Source organism: Ornithodoros turicata, chromosome 3, assembly GCF_037126465.1.
Source record: "Ornithodoros turicata isolate Travis chromosome 3, ASM3712646v1, whole genome shotgun sequence".
Lineage (NCBI taxonomy): Eukaryota > Metazoa > Arthropoda > Arachnida > Ixodida > Argasidae > Ornithodoros > Ornithodoros turicata.
This window is the reverse complement of record NC_088203.1, coordinates 4,876,293-4,900,910: the sequence shown is the minus strand read 5'-3', so window position 1 is coordinate 4,900,910 and position 24,618 is coordinate 4,876,293. Positions and strand designations below refer to the sequence as shown.

General features: G+C 47.4%; 1 protein-coding gene across 6 annotated transcripts in view; it reads right to left on the bottom strand.

The window, feature by feature from the left end:
• The window catches only part of LOC135387862 (dystrophin-like), a 281,706-nt gene that overhangs the window by 62,218 nt on the left and 194,870 nt on the right, over positions 1–24,618 (bottom strand). For all 6 annotated transcript variants that reach the window (XM_064617042.1, XM_064617043.1, XM_064617045.1 and 3 more), the window contains 3 exons: positions 15,854–16,065; positions 4,591–4,754; positions 2,483–2,672 (listed from right to left, as the gene is read on the bottom strand). In XM_064617042.1, coding sequence (XP_064473112.1) covers positions 2,483–2,672; positions 4,591–4,754; positions 15,854–16,065 — 566 coding nt within the window. The remainder of the gene's footprint in view (positions 1–2,482; positions 2,673–4,590; positions 4,755–15,853; positions 16,066–24,618) is intronic.

Sequence of the window (24,618 nt, the reverse complement as noted above, 5' to 3'; positions counted from 1 at the left end):
TTACGCTCAATGTGACTTACTACTTTTCTGTAGCTTTCGCACGGATAAATGGGCCGAAGTTTGTCGGTTACGTAGACAACTAGTTACGTGCGCGAATACCACTTAGGTTTATATGCGCGCATCCTGTAGTTTATCAAAACGAAGTCGTGAAAGTTGAAGCGATTAATTAGTGTTAGCCAACGCGGCTTTCTCACTCCACCATCGGTGCGGGGTTCACCGTTTACAGTGGGGCGCAGCGAGTTCCAACACGTGACCCAAGATGGTGGAACTTTCGACCCTCGTCACAAAACATATGCTCCTGCTTCCGGGAACGCTATGCGAACTGTCCGAACACAAACTGGAGTTTTTGAGACGCTTTTCCGAATTCGAAAATCTCACAGGTTCGTGACGTCACTAACGTAAGTGAGCTAGGCAAGGTGGCTACCACCGCTGGCCTCTACACCAAGTTTATTCACCCCTCTAGAGGGCAGCACCTTCGAAAATGCGAAATCGCCGCCAGGATGCAGGTCCGGCGAAGTTTGGTCCCGGCTTTCGTTCGCTGACAATTTAGAACATTATTAGCGTTGAAAATGTGACAATTACAGGTATATCGTACAAACAATGTTCACACAGTGCAATAACTTGAAACAGTAAGCAGTGATGGAGGCGCCTTGAAGCGTTCTGGCGCAGGAGTTTGGCGCAGCATGGCGCAGTATGGCGCAGCTTCGCGATCCGCCGTCGGCTATGGCCTCCTGCGTGTATGGTTACTAATTTATGATGTGGAATGAGCGCTTTCCACGTTAATTTCAGTTTCATTGTGTCCTGAGAATTTTCCATCCACTTTAAAGACGCAAGATCTGGAAGCCGCTAGCCTAATCTGGCGTAGCGCCGCTTCCATGGGGTCAGTTCAGAGCGGGCGTGAACTGCGTTTCGTTGTCGAAGAGCCTAGCGATCCTCAAAGGTAGCGAGTTACAGTGATCGTGAACAATGGGCATAAACGATATCTTTAGAGGCACGCCAATCTGCCCCTAGGGATCGAAAAGCCTTACTAGTGTGGAGATCACCTCCTGCCTCTCAGATTGGATACGATGAATATAGAAGCAAAATGAAAGCTTGTTTTTTGCATACTTGACGTTGGCAACAAGTCCCTATACGCTTCGCGCAAAAACAAAACTCACAGCACAATCGTTGGAGCCGACATGGAGCGTCAAAGTGACGGCGCACATGTGCGTTCCGAGACTGCTCGAAGGCTTGGCTAGGCTTAGCTGGCATCGGCTTCGACCGATTAGCAGGCTAGTATAAGTAGCTGCGACATCTCCCCCTCACGTTTAAATTTAGTCAGACGCTGGTACGCCTCGTTCGCTCCGGGTTTCGTTATCTCGTGACGCGCGCGAACTCCGTGGACTTCGAAGTAGTCGCCTACTCCACGCTTTGGCGTAACTTTTGCGCAAATGAAGCAAAAACACCCTCTACGGCGCAGCACTTCCATCGTTGATGTAAGTGAACGGGTGAGAGCCGGGAGGGTGAGAACCGTTGGACTAAACACTTGGTGCAATACCGCTTTAGGACCAACTGCTTGCGGCATTCTTTTTTCCCCAAAACCATTGATGACTGGAATAGCTTGCCACAGGTAGCTATTGACTGCGGCACTCTCACATCTTTTGTAGCATGCATCACTGAACTCCTTCGGGAGCCATGATTATGTCCATCCTTTCGTCTTGTATTTATTTTATTTTCAGTGCATTTATTTCCTCTTGCTACCTATTTAGTATATGGGCAGTGCACAGCCCTCGGATGTTTTTGTAATTTAGAGATGTAGTTTAGTGTTGTATTTGTATGTCCCTCCTTCTATGGCGCTTGCGCCAGAAGTATTATAAATAAATAAATAAATAAATACGTCACGACGGGAAATCCGCTAGCGACTGTGGTGCTCCCCTCCGAGTGACGTCATGTGTTAGTGGGTATCACCCGCTAAAAGGGAGAAAAGCCATCCATATCCATTCAACCCTCCTAAGTGACAAGAGTTGAGCGAAATGTGCAACAAAAGTTCGAAATACAGCTCGTTTTTTTTGTTTTTTTTCTTTCTATTTTTAGATGTTAGCCACATTCGTGGTTTGAAGGCTGTCAGACATGTAGCAGCACGAGCAGTACGCATACTTATTCTGCATGTTGCAAGTCGAGTCGCCATCTTTACACTTCTGCCGCAGCGTCATGTTGCGCTTATACACCATCCTTACATCTGTCGGCCATTTAAGTCATCAGCATCACTGTTGCCAGATTACAGGCCAAATGAACCGAGTAAGGTAATTTGAATGCATTTCTCCACCACATATACAATGAAAAAGCTGACACCTACAGCGTCGTAGTTGTAAATTATTGCGGGTCCAGAAAAGTTACTGTTGTTGTAACGTTCATTCTATAGCGTAACGACTGTGGCGCCCTCACTTCCATCGCACCAGTTTCCCGTGCGTTGACATGCCTCGTTAGAATCAAGTCCGCTTACCCTGACCCTGTCTTGGAAGCTGCAAGCCCTGTGGACGTCATCTCTGGGCCCGTAGCGATCAGCCTGCGTCTCCAGGGCGTCCAGCGTTGCTTCTTCGTCAGCTATCCAACCCAGAAAACGTTCCAAGGCAGCGTCTAACTGCTGAAGAGAACTCAGGGCGTTCTGCAGGGCTTTGCCACGACTCTGAACGCTGTCGAAGACAAAGGCGTTCAACCTGTTAGCGATGATGATCTCACTCGAGGGAAAATCACCGCAAAGGCTTTTTTTTTTCAGTGTTGAAAAGACGCCGGAGCGTATAGTAATACCCCTGTCACACGGGCAGTCTTCAATTATCATTGAAACCGGCCTCGGTGGCTCAGTTGGTAGCGTGTTCGCCTCCTGATCCCGAGATCGCGGGTTCGAACCCGGCCGAGGACGCCAGCAACTTGGTGGCAGGGTACAAGTGGCTCAGACACGCCGTCTTCCGCGAGGGACGTTAAATACGGGGTGCCGTGTGATGAGCTTTCATCGCACGTTAAAGAACCCTCAGGTGGGCAAAAGCAATCCACAGACCGACCGCTGTGGCGTCGCTCATGATCTCAGTTGTCTCGCGATGTAAACACCCAATTATTATTAAATCAATTATCATTGAAACCAATGGCAATTGAAAATGCGCTTGGCGCCACCAAGTGGGTAACCTGTCAACCTGTCAAGCAGCATTGGATGCAACGCTGTTTGAGACGTTGACAAGTTACCCGCCTGGTGGCGCTAAGCGCATGTTCAATTGCGATTGGTTTCAATGATAATTGAAGACTGCCTGTGTGACAGGGGTATAAGCTTCGCGATCAGACCGAGTGACATTGGGCAAATACAGTGCAGGCCGCTTTGCCGTAATCAGTCCCCACAGAGTCACGTCCATATATTTTTTTCTTTCTTGTCCTAATCACCCTCATTATCGGCCATGTTACCTAATACAAGCAAAATACCCCACAAAATAAATTTTGCTTCGTAACGACAACTCGATAACGACTCAGTTTGGCGTGACCATTCTGCAAGTCGGCTGCACCTAAAGCACGCGTGCGATAGGAGAAGCACGCTTTACAGGTGACACGCAGGTGCGCTTACGTCGAGCGTAGCTCAATTTATCATGGCGAATTCCGCCGGACGATTTAGTGCAGCACAGTGTAGCGTTCAGGTGTAGGCTCGGTGCAGCAAAAATTATGTCGGTGCAGCTTACACCCGTTCGTCCCAGCCGAACATGATAGGCGGTGGGAGTGTCGACAGTTCATCGTCGAACACCTGCAGAGACTCGAAGGATTGCGCGGGAGTCATCTTTGTCGACCGGTCGGAAGTTCGGAATGCCAGTGAAAGGAGGGTGGCGGAGGAGGAGGAGGAGGAGGTGGAGGAGGGAGGCATAAATGAGCGTCGTGTTCCGGTCCACACTGACGATATTCACGGTATGGCGAAAGCTACACCGCAGTTACAATCGTCAGTGTGGGTCATACTGAGACGACCAGTGAAACATGCACTCCCGCACCAGTACAACTTTTTCTGCACTAAAACGACCAGCGGAATTCGCCGTAGATTGTTCGGCAAGGGTTGCGTTGAGAACAGGGCCGGCGAGAGGGTGGAGCATCACGGGGATCGCGACCCGGGGCCCGGTCCTCCTCAGAGTCCCGCGGGACCCAAGGCTTGTCGTAATCATATAAAGAAAAAAAAAATACTTGGACTGTGTTATCGAGACGTGAAGAGGGGGGACCACAGGAATGACCCATCTTCAGGAGCCCGTAATTTCTTTTACCGGACCCCGAGTCAAAAAAAACAAAAAACACTTGAAATTTTGAAAATCTTACGCAGTTCAAATACAACACTGCCCAAGAAATTCCAATTACAGAGTTGAGAGTACAGCGTCCGCTCTTTCGGTACATCCGGGACCACAAGGGATATAGGGATGTCCATCTGCGTGATTGCGCGATCTTCACTCTATTTGACCCCCTTCGGCCAACCCCCCAGAAAATATCGGGCCAGTCTCGCATCTTGGCCGATATATCTGTATCGACGGCGGGGGAGGAGAGTTTTCGCTTTCCTTCGGGAGTGATTATCACCAGACGTGGGGGTTAGACTCTTACTTCAGGGAAAGATCGGCGAATCGCCGGTTGATTCTCTCGACGGCGGCGATGAGCTCGTCTGGATCCTCGCTGATGGCTCCTCTCGGTTCGGTCGCCATCTTCTGAGCCATGCGGGTCACCGAGTCCACCGCCACCTTCCACTTGCCCAGTTCGGCTGTCAGCATCTGCACAAAGTAGAGAAATATTTTATTTTTATATTTTATATTTATTATTATTTTTATTTTATTTTTATTATTTTTATTTTCATTTTCTTTTATGAAATCCATGTGGTTGTCGCATTGAAAAATAGCGCAGCTTGTCATCTTTCAATGCCGCTAGCAGGAAAAGTGACCATCAGTGGGAGGAGCTTACGAGCATGCCACGTCACTGCCACGTCACAATGTGACGTAGGTGAAAGCTCCCTATATAGAGGAAGTGTTTATGCACGCGTTCACGAGGATCTGCTTTGCTTGCTTTATATTAAACGTCGCCCTCATTCTTTTCAGCAGAGACGGGACGAATTCATAATTTTCCGAATTTTCTTAAAAAAAATATTTTAGAAAGCAAGCAAGAAAAAAAAAACACTTCTACAGGAAAGTGTTATTTTGATGCAGAATCTGCCGACCCATGTTTAGCAGACCCGTCAAGTCGGCGAAACACTTCGTAGACCGCTTATAGCGAACCTCGAAATACGGAAGCGACGGATATAGCGGAAAATTCGCTATATCCGTCCGTTCGCATTGAACTCGACAGATCACTGGATAGGATGATTTCGTGCGACGCCTGTTTCGCACATTTCCTTTCACATGAACAGAGAACAATCTCCCGAATTTCACGTGAAAAACCCGAGAGAGAGAGCACGGGGTTCATGCTGGGCAAAAAAAAAAAAAATAGGGGAGAGAGAAAGAGAGAGAAACGAACGCACGAATAAAAAGGAAAGCAAAAAAAAAAACAAAAAGAGCCAGTTAGAACTCCTTTCGAACGTGTAGCCCCCTTCTAACTCGATTACCGAATAAACTCCCACGGCTATCGATTTCCGCAAAACTACTTCTTCGAATGTAAAAAAAAGAAAAAGAAAAGAAGGAACGAAAAAAAAAAAACGGTTTTAAAAAGCGAAAATAAAATAAAAATAGATATTGGAGGGAGAGATCCGCCCATCGTTGGGAGAAACGATGCCTCTTTCATCACGAGAGACAGACAGCGCTGTTCTTTCAACGCGGGACTTGTACAGCTGCATCATATTTTATGAGGAACGCCTTTGTATTGTTGTCTAGAGCAAAGAAGAAGAAGAAGAAGAAGAAGATATCTATACGTGCGTCGAGGTATGGAATATACAGTGGAAGTCGCTCGAAACGAGATGGAAGAGTTGTTCGTGCGAGAACGGTATAGAGCTACACCGAAATCCTGGGCTCACGTATTTCTGCTGCTTTTTTTTTTCTTTTCTTTTTTTGTACGGTGTACAAAACTTGTACGACTTGTACAGACTGTTAAACGAGAACTTCACCACATAGCACGGGGTGAAGGCCAACCACTACAAAGAATGATGCCCTTACCACTCCTCATTTGTGGAAAGCGCACGCCCTTTTGGGACAATTAATGTAACTGCGTAAGCGTTTCAAAAAGACGCCTCCCGTTTTTAACCAATCAGGAGGCAGAACGACGTCATTTGTGATGGTCGTTGGCTAAGAGCGGGCTATGCGGTGAAGTTCTGTTCAGACGGTGACGGCAAGCATCATCAACACCAGCACCAACGCCATTCTTCCTGTACGTACCTCACCTTCATTCCTTAGATTGCGCAATTTTTTTTGGCAATTATGAACTGCGTAATGCCACAAAAATGGCGTACGCCCCCCCCCCCCCCCCCCAGGTTTTCAGCAAAGCTGGGGAAAGAACGATGTGACTCGAGATGATGGTTGGCTAGGAGCGTGCTATGTGGTGAAGTTTCATTTTTACGAGTGTACATCAGTGGTTGATCCAGACCCCCAACACCCCTCCCCCAAATGTTTGGCAACAAACCCCACCCCGGGCTTGCGGTTCTGGATAAAATACACTAGCGTACTGCTTCCCCATTTCTACATGCTAAGATTCCTAAGCTTTCTTGTACTGTTTACATGGTCAGCTCGTTATCTTCAAAGTGCTCAACTCCGGATTAAATCTTGCTTCTTTCAAATAATGAACTACACAGCCCGTACCCGTTTAGCACAAAGACACACCCAAACCGTTCCTTCGCCCTCCAACGTGACGTCGTACTCAAAGAGAAATTTCTTTACCCTCCCCCAACATTCGCCAGCCAATTATAGCAGTTCAGTGAACGCATGACACCGTGACCGTGTCGAAACACACCGGCTCAAATGAAGACGTCGGCGACACAGAAAGGAAGACAACCTAATTATCATAATTGATTCCAGAAAGAGCATGATGGCCCTTAATTTATGCAAACTTGATACATATTTGGGAGCGGTCTAATTTCATACGTTAGGCGCGCCACATCGAGAGCCGTTATTATCGCACGGTATGAGAACGGTTTTATTTATTTATTTTTTGGCTCACGGATTATTTTCGTAAGTCTGGAAGTTTTGATACCGAAAATTATAACGTCCCCTTCCGCACCACAAGCGAGGCCCGCGCGGTGGTCGTGACCACGTTCTAGAATTTCAGGGCACGCAATTTCCGATGCGCGTGCGAGAGTCGTAAAAATTACGAGCTTAATTAAGCCTGCACAGTGTTGCGCCCACATCAATGCTAATTACGCCAGCGTTGATGGTATATGGATACGTGCTTGCGCTATGGTACACGAGACGGTTATAAAGCCCCCACTGGAAACGCGGACTCGTTAGAAAACGTGACCGACGTGCCAAAAGTTTTACTGGTTTTACCGATGTCAGCCCCAGTACTCAAGATTGGTGTTGGTACTAGCGCTCACAACCACGGTTGAGTCGACCACGGTTGAACTCAACCGTGGTTGAGTGCGTTACACGGCAGCGCCAACCGTGGTCGACTGCATAACCACGGTTGACTTTCGACTGAGCTCCTCAACCACGGTCTGGTCAACTGAAAAGCAAGATGGCGGACTCCACTTCAGGCTCTGTAGCGTCGTCGGAGGCAATAAGTGAGCTGCCGTGCTTTAAAAAGAAACACTTCGTTTGGTGTCAGATGCCATGATGATGCACTTGATATACCTCTGGGAGGACACTGTCAGCGTATCGGGGACCAAAAAGAGACCAGAAATGAAACGCCGCCGATTACGACTGCGTCGAGACAGCTACTACGGTTTCCGTCGGGAAGCAGTGTGTGGGTTAAAATAGAAGACCTGACGACGGAATACAGGCAGGAAACGCAGTTTGTAGCAGTTGATTTTTTTTTTTGTTTCTGCTTGCTTTAGGAGCAAGCAGGGATTACACTCTTAAAAATGAACTTCACCGCATAGCACGCTCCTAGCCAACCATCATCCCGAATGACAACGTTCTCGCCCCTGATTTGTTGAAAACTGGAGGCGGAGCCTATTTTGTGCTCATTATGCACGACACAGAATAGGCTCCGCCTCCCGTTTTCAACAAATCAGGGTCGAGAATGTTGTCATTCGGAATGATGGTTGGCTAGGAGCGTGCTATGTGGTGAAGTTCATTTCTAAGAGTGTATAGGGGCAGCTTTAGGGTTTCTGCGTATGTTCAGGAGTCTCTCTGTTTGCTCATCAGGGGACGCTGCCAGCGCTGTTCTCAACTGAGTTCATCCAAGTCCGTGTAACTGATTCCGTTGCCCAGTTCACTCGACCGTGGTTGAACCATTCGACTACGGTTGACTCAAACGTGGTCGAGAAAGCTAGTGTAACTAGGTTAGGGTAGGGTAGGGTAGGGTAGGGTAGGGTAGGGTTATTGCCGAGCGGTCGGCGTGTGTTCACAAGGCACTACGCTTTGCGTGGCCCCAGCCTACAAGGAACGCACGCTAAACCATAATGATAATAACGACAACGTGACATCCCGCCCTGCAAACGCAGCATAAGGGTGCTTTATCACATTGTACTTTTTTCTTCCGTGGCCTTTCTCTTTAGATCATAAAAAAGAAGAAGGCCACAGGAGGCGTACCTTGACGGAGACACCGCGGACGGGTGTTCCTCGACGCGCTCTACACCTTTTTCCAACTGACACATCGGACCTTCAAGCAATATTTTAAAATTTAGATAATTGGTCCTCTATAATCAATTAATTAATTATGACCAGCGCCCGTGGCATAGTGGTTAGAATGATCGCTTTCGACGCTGAGACGGAGAGGTGACGCGGGTTGGAATCGCCGCTCCGACTGGTGTCCTCTCTGAGGTGTTCCCTCTGTTTTCCTGCCGACTTTTCATACGAATGTCGGCCCAGGACGTCTGCTGTCCTCTCTCCATCTGTCCACGTCTGTAAACCGCCCATAGCCACAGTTGCTTCGCGGCGTTGACACGGAGTTTTTTTTTTAAATAATGATATACAATGAAAAATATAATGACGACAACAACGATATATGCCTGTTAACGACATTCTGCTGGCATCATTGGCGTAGAGAGCTCCACTTAAAAAAAAAAAAGTATTTGTGCAGAGGCTGGTTAGAGGAACCCTGCACTCTCCCCAAGGCTCCCAAGACTCTCCTCAAATGCCAGTCACTGCGGTGCTGTAGAAGATCTAGAGCACATTCTTCTCCATTGCCCACACCTCCCGGAACCGTATACTCTCCGGATCCCTTAACGACTCTCGCCCCCCTTCCCTCTCTCTCTTACATAATTTTTCGGTCCCTGGCCACGTCCAATCCAGCCCACCAACGCTCTGCCCTCAAAGCTCTCTTCGCCTTTCAGGATACAATAGGACTTCGATAGACCTCTTATAGACCTTATAGACCTCTCCCTGTTTGTAAACCTAATGACGTCATAGTGTTCGACGGCGCCACCGATTTGGTAGAGTTGAACTGTGCTGGAAGCTATGGCTGGGACGGACGAGGTCGCGCCCGAAAACCACGCGGTCTTGAGGGGATTACGATGATTCCCTGAAAGGGACGCGACCTTCGGTCCTACTTTTCTTTCAATAGACCTCTACCTGTTTGTAAACAAATGACGTCATAATGTTCGACAGCGCCACGAGTTTGGTAGAGTTGAACTACGTTCAATGCTGGTGGCGAACAAGGCCGCGCCCGAAAGCCTCGGTCTTGAGGGGATTACGATGGTCTCTGAAAAGGACGCGACCTTCGGTCGTACTTTTCTTTCAATAGGAGGCAGCGAACAAGTGCCCATTCGTGGAACCCAGCTCTCCTCTTCCGATCTGTTTCGGTTTCGGTCTGTCTACCAACGTCATGATGACGTCTCTCGGGTAGAGGTTTATTATCCGCATATTTCGTTCTCAGCATCACCACCAGCCACGGGGTAGAGTGCCATCGCCCCCTGGCGACGAAGCTCCCTGTTCATCAACTCACAATAAAGTTGTCGTCGAGAACCCCGCATACTATATAGTCACTGAAAGAACTGATGTTCTGAGGCTGGAACAACACAGAAGGGACAAATACATACAAGGCCCTTTGTCCCTTCTATGTTGTTCCAGCCTCAGAACATCAGTTATTTCATGTTCAACAGTTGCCGCCTGCGTCGACCCCGTCGTATGAATGTGTGTATGAGTGAGCAAAAATGTAAGAGTGAAAGGAGGATGAGTGAGACAGAGTTGGCTGGTTTGTCCCTTCAGATGACGCACCCTGGAAGACGCTGCGAAGGCGTGTTAGCTTAGCTCAATTGGTAGAGCACCTGGGGGCTTAATCGCTTCATCGTCGTTACGGTCGTTACAAGCTAACGAGTGGCGGGAAATTCAAAAAGGTGGACACGTGACACATTGCGCGTGACGTGTACCACGGCCTTCACGTATCGCGCGAAGAGCGCTATGCACGTGGTTTTATCACGTGCCCACCTTTTTAAATTTCCCGCCCGCCTTTTTGAATTTCCCGCCACTCGTTAGCTTGTAACGACCGTAACGACGATGAAGCGATTAAGCCCCCTGGTTCGGTAATCCAGAAGATGTGGGTTCGAGTCCTACAGCTGGCTAACCTTTTCAGTGACTTCCATCTTTCATATAGTGACAGCTACGTTTCGTAACATATTCCTTTTTTAATAGGCTCTAACTCGCGGTGTTTCTCATATCGGTATACCACTGACGTCTCTCCGCTCAAGTTTTTGTCTACTTCCCGACGACTTATCGCGTTACGCATCGCCCACCTGACATGGCATGCATCGCGTTACATCATTAATGTCTCGACCTTGCGTAAGACGCGCAAAGAGGCTTACATAAACGAGGCCTATTTGGCGAACATCGCGGTGCTCGGTGACACGGCAAAAAGACGACCGCGATGCACACGAAAGCTCTCCCACGCGGGGGCCATAAAGTATTCACTTTTTATATATGAGCGCCCCTTATATTGCATGCGGCCAGATCGTTTGCGTAGCCGGTAGGAGACCAGCGGGTATTACGAAAGCCTTAATTAGACTACGGATCGTTTGACCGATGAATACCCTGCACCGATTGTTGGCGTATACGGGAGAGAGCAACTTTAATCAACCGCGCTTTTTTCTCGTGTTTCGTTTCTTTATTATGATTTTTTTTTTAAATTTGGCGGTGCTACCGCGAACCAACCGTGGAGGGAGAGAGAAACGACAGCCGGAAGGATAGCGGGAAGGAGCGTATTTTTACACGCCCTGGGACGACTTCAGCGGGAACGGTGTCGACACCCGTCTGGAAACTCTACCGCAAAAAAACAAACAAAGAAAACATTAAGACAGCGCAGACCAGCGGGTTAAAGCATGCGCTCGTTGATGGTAGCCAAGGTCGTGTTGAAGACTCTGAGGTGCTGGGTTCGAATCCTGTACCACCGGGGCTCTGCAGTCTGAGGTTTTTCCCTGCGTTTTTCGGCAGATTTTCCGGACGAATGTCGCGGCACAGTTCGCCCCGAAGTCGTCCCAGGGCGCGCAGTAACCCACTTCCATCCCCTCACTCCATCTGTCCATGTCTGTACGCCGCTCATATAGGCAGAGTTGCTTCGCGGCGCTAAAACGGATTAAACGGTGGCCGGAAACACAGGTGGCGCTAGGACTCGAACGCACCACCTCCCATAGTCTTTAGCGAGTCCCTTTGCAATTAAAACTTTGCAACATTGTCACAAAAAAGAGAGAAAAAAAAGGGCTAGAAAACCATATAAGACGTACACATCAGTGCCGTGTATTGAAAGGGAACCTGGCCATTAAAGGGGTACTACAATGCAAAAACAACTTGCTCTCAAATGAAAGTTCGTGTTTCAATTCGTGCGATGCAAACAAAATTAGTTCACACAACGCGGCGCTACCGTTTCGAAGAAAAACGTAATGAAAACAGAGCGGTCTTCGACGTCAACCAAAGGGATCAGCCCGGAAGCAAAGATTGGCAGTATCCAATGAGAGATCAGGAGAAGCGCGCGCGTACCTAACATGTCATTTTCGCGTAAATAATGATGGCGGAGCGAAAGTTGAAGATGACTTTGCAGATAGATACAGGAGGATATATTATATACTTACAGAATGAAATTAGAGTAGTTTATGAAAAGTTTTTGTCAACGAAACCTCCGCTTCGCCGTTCCAAGCAGCAAGCGCCATCCTGCATTTTGGAGAAAATTTCGTGTCATGGCGTCCCTCATAGAAAACGGCAACCAATGAAATGCGCCCAAGTTTGATTGACAGGTCGAGCCTCTTTTTTTAGGCTCCTCCTAATAGCCAGACTCCCTTTTAATACAGGGCACTGGCACACGTGCGCTTGGCGAGTCCTTTGCGGGGAAAAGTGGAGCTCGCGTGTCGGTCTCGTTGATGGACTGCAGCTCCAGATCTTTAAGATACGCATGGAGAGAAAGAAACACAAGGTCAGAAAGTAGGATCCAGGCACGTGGAGCTCTCCTGCTTGCAGTTCGCTATCGATTTCCGTGGCCGAAGCAACGAGGTATCATCTGTCAAACAAAAAAGGAGACCACCGGCAGGCTGTCAGGCGACTGTCACCGTCTGACCATCATCCCATTGCGGTTGTCAATGTTATTTTTCCCTAAAGGAAGCCCAGTCGAGGTCTTCTCTTTCGGCCGCGCGTTCGTGTGCTTTCCTGAAGACATTAAAGTTGTTGTGACGACTTTGATATAGATATGTGTCTCGTTACGCCTGAGCATTGAGGAACATGAATCTTTTTTCTCTCTGTCTCTGTCTCTCTCTCTCTCTACGCGTCGTGGTTGGCGATATACAAACCATTTTATAAACTTTAGTCTCAGTCCTTTTTATTGGCTCTCGTAACCACGTGACCTATCTCTTGGCAGTCTGACTGGTCGAAATGCCTGCCGTGAGATTTGATATTCGCGGCGCCGGTTTTCCACACATTATTACCACTTGTAAAACTATGACATTTATCCGACATAAATAGTGGGCCAAGTGTTTTTTTAAAAGAGCAGTGAAAACATCCCGTAGCGACATACGTAACTACGACGACATTGATGCGAAATATTCGCTCTCAGAAAGGAATGTGGGCGAAACATTAAACGATAAAACGCTGCCTCACAATGATCCCATCATACAGCAAGACATCCTCCGCAACGCATCACGAAGGATGCTCTATCCCGTCTTTTACTGTGTCCTCATATTACGTCACGAGGTGACGTACACGAGACCCGTGACCTCAGCTGTATATGAAAACGGGAAGGCGTAAATGAAACGCCTACTATACTTGCACACGAGGTTCCGTTTCACGAAACTTCGACGCAGAATCATCTAAACGTCACGCATTTTAACGTAACGCTTTAATTTTTCTTATTCGGTGTTAGCGCCGCGAAGCAAGTGCGGCTATAAGCGGTGCACAGGTCGAGAGACGTCGGCAGAAAAGGAGAGGGAGATAAGGGGGGGGGGGGAATACACCGACGTCGATCTGGAAATTCTGCCCGAAAGCTTCGCACAGTACAGCAGCATGGCAAGATTCGAACCAGCCGCTCATGCTCTTCAGCATGATACTGTGATACAGCTCTTCAGCATGACACCGCAACAAGATACTGTGTCCTTTCGATCACGGCGCTAACCAAATGCGCTACCAATTACGCAGCACAGGCATCACTCGACCACACTACTGGTACGGCTCTTTATCACAAAAACAGGTTGACGGCATCGGACACTGTCCCTTTAAAAGTACGCCGAAGCCACGAAGGATACCGCCAGTCTAATAATAGCGATAAAGTAATACAAGAGGAGTGGAGGCAAAGACGTGTTCCCGTTAGGGATAAAAAGGCCCCCTAAAGTGAGACGGATGGCAGGAAGCCACATCGGCCATGTTGCTTCCACTTTCTCTTCTCACCGAATGCCCTCCGGGCACGGTGTTTCCCTCTCATTTCACCCCTCTCTCTCTCTATCCTGCTGCTGTTCCTCACTTCGAGAAAAAAAAAAAAGGGGGGGGGAACCGGAAGAGAAGCCTAGGAAGAGAGAGAGAACAAAAAAGGGAGAAAAAGGAGGAAAGAGACACAGGTGAAAAGTCTTTTATAGCTGGTTTCCAAATTGATCGGTAAGGAATTTCGTGGTTTCTCTTTTCTCGGGTAAGTTTTAGTTCGACGTGTTTTTTTTTTTTTTTTTTAGTTGTGAGCTGGGATTTTCTTGCACACAAAGAAAATAAAAGAACGGAAAACACAAAGATTTACACGTATATGTATATGATCTGTCGTTGCACAATTATGCTTTTTGCTTTGTTTTGATTTCGAAGAAATTCCAAGTTTTAGGATGGCGTCACCTACCTCCGCGCAAAAACGAAACTTGCGAATTTCTGCCAAATTCTTTCCTCAAAAAGGTTGCGACAGTTTCACAGATCTTGTGAAGCTGATCATTACATCATTACATGATGCAGACAACGTATTGAGGAAAAAAAGAATTACTTTCCTGCGTGTCGTACTTGGCGAGATATAAACCCTCGGGCATACGTCCTCGTCAAGCTCTGACATTAGAGCTCCGGCCATTCCCATTGGTAGCCGTAAGCACGTGACCTCTCTCGCGCGTCCTCACTGGCGGAGACGCCGGCAGTGACGTCAGAGCTGCACGAGTTTCGGTATTCGCAATGCCGGTTTTCTTCGCGCATATTACCACCTTTGCCGCAAAAATGAGAATGCAGGTTCACATTGGGCCTCCCACATTGTATTTTCTACAATGTGAAATAAAGTTTCAATTCAATTCAATTCAATTCACATCGATGCAAACAATTGCATTTTACATTTATCCAGAACACCTTGAAACAAAGCGTCGCAACCCCTTTAACGTACTCCGACTGGCGCGCTGAGTCTTTCACTGACTCGCTTTGTACGAAAAATGTCTGTCTCCCTCTTTTTTTTTCTTTTTTTTTTGACAACAACTTTATTTCGAGACGATGACTGGGGAATTTGATCACCAGGGGCGATACTCTACCCCATTGCTGGTGGTGATGAAGAGGATCGAAGTCCTATATGGTATCCAGAAAGATGAAGAGAAAGATGAAGCTTTGAGGGCAGAGCGTTGGTGGGCTGGATGTGACCAGGGACCAAGCAATTTTGTGTGAGAGAGAGGGGGCGAGAGTCTAGCTCGTTAAGGGATCCGGAGAGTACGGTTCGGGAAGGTTGGTAGCGTGGGCGATGAAGAAGAATGTGCTCTAGATCTTCTACAGCACCGCAGTGTGACTGCATTGGGGAAAGTCAACTTGCCTCAAGCGGTAACGTCACTGTGCTGTAAAAGTCAAATCGAGGCGCATTCGACGAACAAATGCGGAATCTTTCTTTTGAATTCACAATAAAGTACTGTCGGGGACACGGTTGTCTAAAATCTCCAGCCCGTGGCCGAGCAGTCCCCTATCGGCGATGTCGCGCAAGAAGGAACTATACCAATACCCTCCCCGAGGGGAGGCCGCGCTGAACTGCTCTCCCTAGCAGACGACGCTGTGAATGCGATGGTATTCTCTCCCGAGAGGTGGCGCAACGTGGCCTTACCTCGGAGACTGTAATGGTATAGTTCCTTCGTGCGCCATTACAGTCTCCGAGGTAAGGCCACGCAGCGCCACCTGTCGGGAGAGAGAGTATCATCGCATTCTCAGTGTCGTCTGCTTGGAAGAGCAGTCCAGCACGGCCTCCCCTCGGGGAGGGTATTGGTACAGTTCCTTCGTGCGCGACATCGCCGATAGGAGATCGCTCCGCCGTGGGCTGGAGATTTTAGACAACCGTGTCCCCAACCTTACATGGGACAAGTCTGTGTTCTGAGTCTGACGAAGATGCTGCTCACCCTCTGTTCCCTGAGCTGTCCCTCGAGGGCGTCGACTGAATGTGGCGGGTGCTGGTGGTCGACACGAGCTTCCATGTGTGCCAGCCACGTTTCCAGCTCCCTCCTACGGTCGTCCAGGCTTCGTCCTCCATCAGAGGCGAGGCTCTCCAGTTGGCGACGACGCTGCATGGCGTTCGCCTCGCTTCGCTCCCAAGCTTCACGGAGCTCCAGCACTGCGAGACACAAAGAAAAACGCGCGTTAACTCACCTATACGGACAGTGATAAGGGAACGAGATTAATCTTTCGGAGTTTTGTTTTAGAGTGATCTTAAAGAGAGACCTCGCGAGGATTCGAAAAAAAAAAAAAAAGTGAGCATCATAACGAACACGAACCACGCCCTCGATACCGAACGCAACATTCGCATTCGTTTTGCCCCAGTAATTAATTCGTAAATGATGACAATAGCAAACCGAAACCGAAATGCCAAGAGCGGAAAACAGAGCTCCCTACTACGGCGGTTCGTCCGGAGGAGGATTCCGTGACGTCACCCGGCATTGTCGTCTGCTTCCAAAGCCTGCATTCTTTCTCCCTTGCCGGATGCCGGATGACGTCGACAGTGCGTTGATTTTGCGCCCTCTCGCTTCAGAGAGGCGAAGCGCTCGCTTCGTAATAATTATTGCGTGTAAAATCGGCGCAGTTTTGGACCGAGATATTTCGCACACATGTTCCTGACATCGCAACCTTCGTGGTGATTTTGTTGCTAAGTCACACTTTAAGGTCTAACGTGAACTCTTTGAAAAAAAAAAAAAAATGTAGCGTTAGGTTCCCATTCGAGTGTGCACACCAGAAGGTATCAGTCAACCATAACCTCAAAATATCGAAAGAAAAAAAGTAAGGAAAAGTCTTCCTCTCCCCGAATTCAAGCAACTCAGGGCAAAGAGGTCTGGCGCCAGGAATCGAACCCGGATTTTACTGGGTGTGTGTGGTCCCTAATTGTGGTCTGCCTCGGCCAATGCACCTTTTTCACAACGCTTCTGCGCATGCTCTGGAGTCTGACGGCGCCGAAGAAGGTTCCCTACATATTCCATAGATGGCGCCAATATGAGTCGGCTGCGCTTTGGCAAGTGACGATCGCGTTACGCTAGGCAGCCGCTATGACACGACGCGAGTATGAATTCTCGTTCATTCTCGTTCTTTACGTCGTTTTCCTCTCCACGTCTGGTTTTAGTGATCGCCGAGGCTAAGAGGTGATCCGGGTTCGCATCCCGACACCGGCTGTGTTGTGCTGAGTGTTTCCTCTGGGTTTCGCTCAGACGCTGCAACGCAAATGTCAGCAGAGCTCCCCGTGAAGTCGGCCCAGGCCAACGCGCAACGATCCCCCTCCCCAAGGAACATGCTGCGTGACGGAACTGGGCATGGTTCATTTCATTTCATTTTTATTACCCCCAAGCGCAATTGCATTACAGAGGGGAGTGAGGCAAAATAATACACAACACTACACATATAAAACTAGTATGAAATAATAATACTATAACAAAGAAAAATGTTATAACAGGAGCTGAAAAACTGGTTTACGAAATGAATCTGGGTTAGTTATCTGAACTATGTTACGTGGAAGGTGGTTCCACTCAGTTGCCGTATGCCGTCCGGCACGGCTTTTACGCTGGAAAGAAGGGCCACGTAGAAAATACGGTTACACGAAGAAATTGTTGCGATAATTTCCGAAATGGTGTGGTGGTTGTCATATTAGAGAGTGGTTTCTATGCCTGCATCAAAAACCGGCCTGTCCTTTCGAACACTGCGTATTAACCACCTCGCATTAACCTTTGGGACATTTATCGGATTAATCTAATCTCGATGCGTTTACGCACGTCTCGTGCTCGTGAAGAAAAAAAGTTTATACGTCTCCTCATCAAGCTCCGTATCTTCTTCGTGAAATAATCCGGAGCCCTCATCCGGCTCGAGGCAGCCCTATATCTATTCATCGACATAAGTCGCAGCGCCGCGTAGCGGTGCAAAGGAGAAGCGCAATCTCCTCGTGGCCAATATGCTAATTTGGCCGATGCGGCGCCCTTAGACCGCGCCGTAAATTGCATCTGCGGCCGGAAAACCAGCCGTTAATCCTCGGTTATCCGCGGCTTTATATCCTCCGTAAATAAGGGGACTGTTTCTTTTTCCTTTCTTTCTTTCTTCCAAGGCGGTTGTAGGAGCTTCTGGTCCCGAAAGTTAAGCTATAACGACGGAAGTTTAAGCTATTGGATCATTTAGGTGAAACGAGAAAAAAAGTTCGCAGGGAGAGAGAGAGTGAAATAATGAATGAATGAATGAGTGAGTGAGTGAGTGATGGGAGAACCCCTATCAAAAAAAAGTCTGAGGTTACCCCAGAAAATCCTGGGGTTTCTGAGGTTTTTCTGGGGTTACCCCAGAAAACCCTAGGGTTTCTGAGGCATATCGGAAGCGTCTGATAGCAAGAGGGGACAAGGAAGAGGAAATCGCAAAAAAAAATGAAGAAAGTGCGCGAGACGCTAAACGATAAAATACAAAGCTTGAAAAAGTGGCCAGGTGGTTAAATTTATAAGACCTTATATATACGCAGACACAAAAGGTCATCCCGTATTAGGTACACACATTGGTAACGTGTGGTATTACATTATGCAGCTTAATTAGGCCTGTACCTGCCCTGGAACCAAGATTACAGGCTTAATTAAGCTGCATAATGTAATGTACCACACGGCCCCAAATACCCCAGGAGTCTGGGGTTACCCCAGAACCTAGGGTTACCCCAGGATCATAATACCCCAGGACCCCAGACTTTTTTTTTTGATAGGGACGTGAACGTGGAAAAGCCAGGAAGATTTTATATGCTGCATGCAACGAATATGTGAAGACTAGAGGATTGGACACTGACACACATTGTTCCGTTTCGTTTTTTCTTTAATTTCAATGTTAGCACAGCGAAGCAACTGTGGCCGTGAGCGCCGTGGAGACGTGAACAGTAAAAGTGAAACCGGAAGGGTAGTGGTGACGTCACATTGCTTTCCGGTGCATTAGGGCACTATAGGGAGGCTGCTTTTATTTCTTGCTCCGTGGGGGCGACAGGCGATTGGAAAGCGACTACGGCGATTGATTTATAGACGAGAGTAAAAAGCGGGACTGCTGTACTTAAAAAGGGGGAACAAAGGGGGGGGGAAACTATACTTAACGTTTCGAGCGGACGCTCTTCATCAGAAAAAAAAAGGGGGGAACATGAAGCTAGTGCCGGAGGATGTTAAACATACTGCCCAGCCCGCCAGGGGGCTGCACGTGAACGTGTTAACTAGGGAAGCATGTGTAACATCGGTCGACAGTTCATTAGAAGCCTATAGAACCAGTCTTTCGTTCAGGCCCGTTGGATGGGTACACTCTTAAAAAAAAGGGTGTACTTTAACTCCTTTTTTTTGCCACATATATAACACCCTTTTGGAGAGTACAATCACGCTCAAAAGGGTGTCTCCTCACTCCCTCAAGGGAGTAGCATAACACCTTTCTCCCTACTGGAGAGTAATATTACTCCCCGGCAGGGACAAGGTGTTATGTTACTCCCTTGAGGGAGTGAGGAGACACCCTTTTGAGCGTAATTGTAGTCTCCGAAAGGGTGTTATATATGTGGCAAAAAGAAAAAAAAAAGAAGTTAAAGTACACCCCTTTTTTTTTTAAAGAGTGTAGTGTTCAGATAATGTATCAGGCGACTCTCTTCCCGCATTTGCGGAATTGAAACCGGAGCGGAGAACAATAACCGCGATATCAATACATACAATATATTATCAATAGTGTGGCCGAGACTAGAGAGATGTTTAGAAACCAAGATTATCTGGTGGTTGCTGATACCTCCAGCAATTTGGAAATATGTATACGAGTCGACGATGTTCCCGGAATCTTTCATGAAGCTTACGTTCGGTTTCGCCTATACAGGGTGTTCAAAATTAAGCTTTCACTAGCACTTTATCGATAGGCGGAACAAAAGAAAAACTGGCGCTATTTTTCTGTTCCCTGAGTAATTAGCAGCACCTGTTTCTTACACAAGTAGCGTAAAGTTATCATCCGGTTTCCTGTCATCGCTGTGTTTGCGTGGCGCTCGTGGAAGCTTAATTTTGAACACCCTGTATAGAGAATGTTGGGACAGATCGAGCACAACGAAAGACTGGTTCTAGGCTTCTAGTCAACTGTCGACCGTTGTTACACATGCTGCCCTATAGTTAACACGTTCACGTGCAGCCCCCTAGTGGGCTGGTCAGTATTTTTAACATCCTCCGGCACTATAGCTTCCTGTTCCCCTTTTTTTCTGATGAAGAGCGTCCGCTCGAAACGTTAAGTATAGTTTTCCCCCTTTTTAAGTACACCAGTTCCGGTTTTTACTCCTGTGTTATGTGTACCTCGCAGTCTTTTTTTATCGTTCTAATTTATAGACGACCCGGGGTGTATCCCGTTTGAAACCATTAAAAATAATCTTTCAAAGATAAACGTGTAAGTACCCACTGTTAAAAATATGATCTCACAGAATATACGCTTAAAAATCAACGCACAAAAATAAACGTCGAAATATCCCCGTTTAAATAAAAACGCTAAGGAATCCACGGTTAAGAATACATCGTTAAAAATAAATCGTTTCAGAATCCCCCCAAATCCACCCTACAGTTGCTAGAGTCATGTGGTATGGCCCAAATCAATGTGAACTGCAAGCAAGGGGCTTAAACTAACCCTCACAGGACCAAACTAGCTTAAACTATCCCAAACTACAAGGAACCAAACTAACCTAACATAACATGATCTAACCCGGCGCAAATTGCAATCAGTCCGCCTCCGTGCTAGATGGTGAGAGAATTTCGAAACAGTTTATTTTTAATGGTGGATTATTAAACGGTGATCTCTAAGCGGGGATGGTAAGCGGTTTATTTTAGGGGATATATTTTTAACCGTGTATTTTTAAGCGGATTATTCTTGAATGTTTTATTCTTAAACGTTTATTCATAATGGTGGATTTCGGGACCCCCCCCCCCCCTTCCGACCTATCAGACGACGCGTTCTTCTCCACTACAGCAAAACACAACCTCGAACCGATCTTCTGGTGACGTCACATGTTTGTAAACAGAGGGTCGTCTATTAGCAGAAGAGGAACAGCAGCTGGCACAACCTCCATTTGAACTCCATTCAAATGCGGTCATACCGAACTCAACCTATTAAGCACCATATCGCCACGTTAAACATTATCCCCATAAACTGCCCAGGAGGACGACGCACCGATGGCAGGAAGCAGAAACCGGCGTCACGCAAATCGTTTCCGCGGTGATGCCGTCATTTTCCGCCAGGGCGGCGCTGGCTGTCACGTCGTCGCAGCTAATTAGCATAACGACGGCCGGATGATGATAACACGTGACAGCTTTTCCCTCCCCTAATTAACGACGCCGTGCGTTAATAACTGCAATCGGCTGCTGTACGTCGGAGGAAACCCCTTTTATCTGACGCCGGTATAAAGAGAAGCCCTCATTGGCATATGACAAAGCGACGTTTAAAGCCAATATAAGAGCTATAAAAGAGAAAAGAAGAAGCGCTGATAGAGTTCCGTACGTCCCCTGGGCGTGCAAGATGGACAAAGTTTTAAACAGGAGAGGTTTGCCTGGTTGATGACATTACTTTTTTTTCTTTCTTATTTGCGTTCACAGGCTGTGGTCCCAAAAGCACACATAGCGAGAACGAAAGTGCAGTTATTATTAGTAGTATATCGCTACTCGTTATTTAAATATATCTTACTTATATTATTTTGATGTTGCTATTTTCTCCAAAATATTCTAAACATTTACTTGCGTTCACAGAGCGTAACTTGCTATAACAAGTTATTCTCAAGCCAGCCCAAGACTCTCTCTCTGGGTTTTTTTTTTTTTTTTGGTAATAGCAAGCCGACACCCTGTCTTGCTGACCTTTCCCTCGTTCCTCTTCTTTGTTATCATAAAACATTCCCCCCCCCCCCCCCCCCAGACTCTCCGTCAACACTCTCCTTCCTTCGGTACTCTGTAGACTACGCGATTACAGCGACGGTCGCCTCGCGATGTTGATTCACGATTAAATTAAACATCGTCACACGAACATTATTACAACGTTTTATTGCGCGTACGCCGGCATGAACATTATTGAACATGAACATGATTGCACCGAACGCGAATAGATAAATAGATAGATAGAGCACGGTGGGCACGGAAGACCAGCTCGCGTGGCACAGCGGTTAGGGTGCTGCCATGTCACGTCGGGACTGGCAGGCATATCTGGGTAGTAATGTCATTACTGTAACAAAATTACAGTAATGAATTACTTTTTCTGGTAATTTGTAATGTGCATTACTTTTGACACTATGTAATTTGTAATGTAATTTAATTACATTTTGTCAGTAATTTTAATGACATTACTCATTACTTTACACAAAATAATCCAGCCTGTGTTCTGTGTTGGCACTTGGCAGAAAGAGAGTTTGCCCAACTGGTGAGTTAAAAGAATCCCAACTCCCACAATGAATTTCCACATCCTCAACACAGTCACGATTAGGCTCACAGTAATGACTTTGTAATGTCATTACTTTTTCCTAGTAATTGTAATGTAATTTCATTACATTTCAATTGCAGTAATGAGCAATGTAATTTAATTTCCAGCTGGAGTATTGAGTAATGTAATTTAATTACATTTTAGAAGTAATTTACCCAGGTATGCTGGGAGGTACCCGGGTTCGAATCTCGGGCTGTCTCGAGCTTTTCCTAGGTTTTCCTCGGACGCTGTCAGACATATGTCGGCACAGTTCCCTTAGAAGTCGGCCTAGGACGCACATTCACCCAGGGCGTTCGTGTCGTGACGCTGCCAACCTCTGTGATGCCGAACCTTTTCACCACCACCACCACCACGTTCTCGAGGATGGTGAACAGTACGGCTTCTACATAACGTCGGGGTTTCTGACTGGGGGAGAATATGCGGCGGGGGAATACCAAGTTATACCCCTGTCACACGGGCAGTCTTCAATGATCATTGAAACCAATCGTCATTGAAAGTGCGTGTAGCGCCAGCTTGCGTGTAACGTGTCAAGCTGTCGGGGAACATTGAATCCAATACTCTGTGGGAAATTGACACGTCACACGCTTGGTGTCACTACACGCATTTTCAATGGTCATTGGTTTCAATGATCATTGAAGACTGCCCGTGTGACATGGGTATTAGTTTTCTGAGGCAGGGCAAGAAAAGACCGAATTCGATTGTCGTTCCCGACATTCCTGATAAAGAAAATCTAAATGGGAGCGATATCTCCGACGTCTTGCCTACCTCACGGTATTATTGTAACTCCGCCGTTTGGGTAGCGTGAAGACGGACTCCAACAAACTATGCAGGGAAATGGAGACAGACGCCGGTAGGCAGAATACGGGGGAAGGCGACACAGAATATATTTACATCATTTGTACAGACTGGTGACGGACATACGTCCGAAGTACAGAAGGCGATGAGCACCCGATGTCGGATGCTTTTAAAACCAACGAAGGCGAGAGTGTCCCGCTTTCTCTATTCCAGGAATACATCCCCTGCTTTGTTCGACTTCTTCGCTGCGTCCCAGCTTTATTGTCCGAAGGAGACCGCAGGTCTTGTTTTCGGGATGGTTCCTTTTCTTCCCTGGCGTAGCTGCTCCCAAAAGACTTCTCAACTAGGTCGTCCCACGATGCCAATTCTCGGAACTTGACCTTGAGTCATAACAGTATACACTCCCACCATCAGACGCCTCGACACCTGCCACACGTTCGAAGTTGACTTTGCGTCAAGTAATTCGTTGTACGCTCTTAGCATCATACTGCCCCCACTGGTGGTAACATCCTGCGCGTGCCTGGGGGGGGGGGGGGGGGGGCACGCAGTTACGAGAGTTAGACTGTCTATATTTTCGCAGTTTGTCGGGGGGTATCTCTACAAAAAAAATAACGCTTATTTTGTACGGCCAGTGTATAAAACGAAGTTTGCTCTAGCCAGTGGAGTTAAAAGTGTAAAGTTTTCCTCCCTGTACAAAAATCGACTAACTTTTTCGTCTCACTGTGTCTCACATCCCGGTCCGTCACCGGTTTGAGGTTCGTCGTGGGCTGCGACCATAGTGAAGCCTACAACGCATATACGTGCCTTCTTGTTACACGCGCAACTATACATGAAACACTTCCCAAGGCAAAAAGAAAAAAGTCAGACGAAACGACGAAGAATGTGAACTGCAAGAAGCCTAACATCCCTCGCGGAAGATTGAATAAGTTGCTCTTCACTCATTTTCCGTGACCCCCAAAAACGATGACCAGGGGACAGTTCATATTATTCCCATCAAACGGAGTATAGAAAGACAATATCCACCGGTCTCCCGTCGAATAAAAGAGGAATTAGGGGCCCATAAATCGAACATTTCACTCTTTCTCCCTCTCTCCCTTTTCTCCGAACGATGAGAGCTGCCTCTTCCTTCGACGTCATCTTCTTCTCTCCTCTACATATTTCATCTGCATCTCGCGAGAAAGAAAGGTCGTCCGCCAGGATTCCCCCCTCTAATCATCCAGGCAGCAGCCACTCGGGGCAAGCCATTTGTTACGGCGAAAGCAAATTGAGATCTTTCCTTTCTGCATATAGACTTTTTTTTTTTTTTCGCCATCATCTAGCAACCGTGGTTGCTCTCTTGGGAAATCGTCTGCTATACGGAGGAGAAGCGGAACTTTTAGTTTCGGTTTCCCGGGAACGGCGCGTTTGCTTGCCGCGTTTT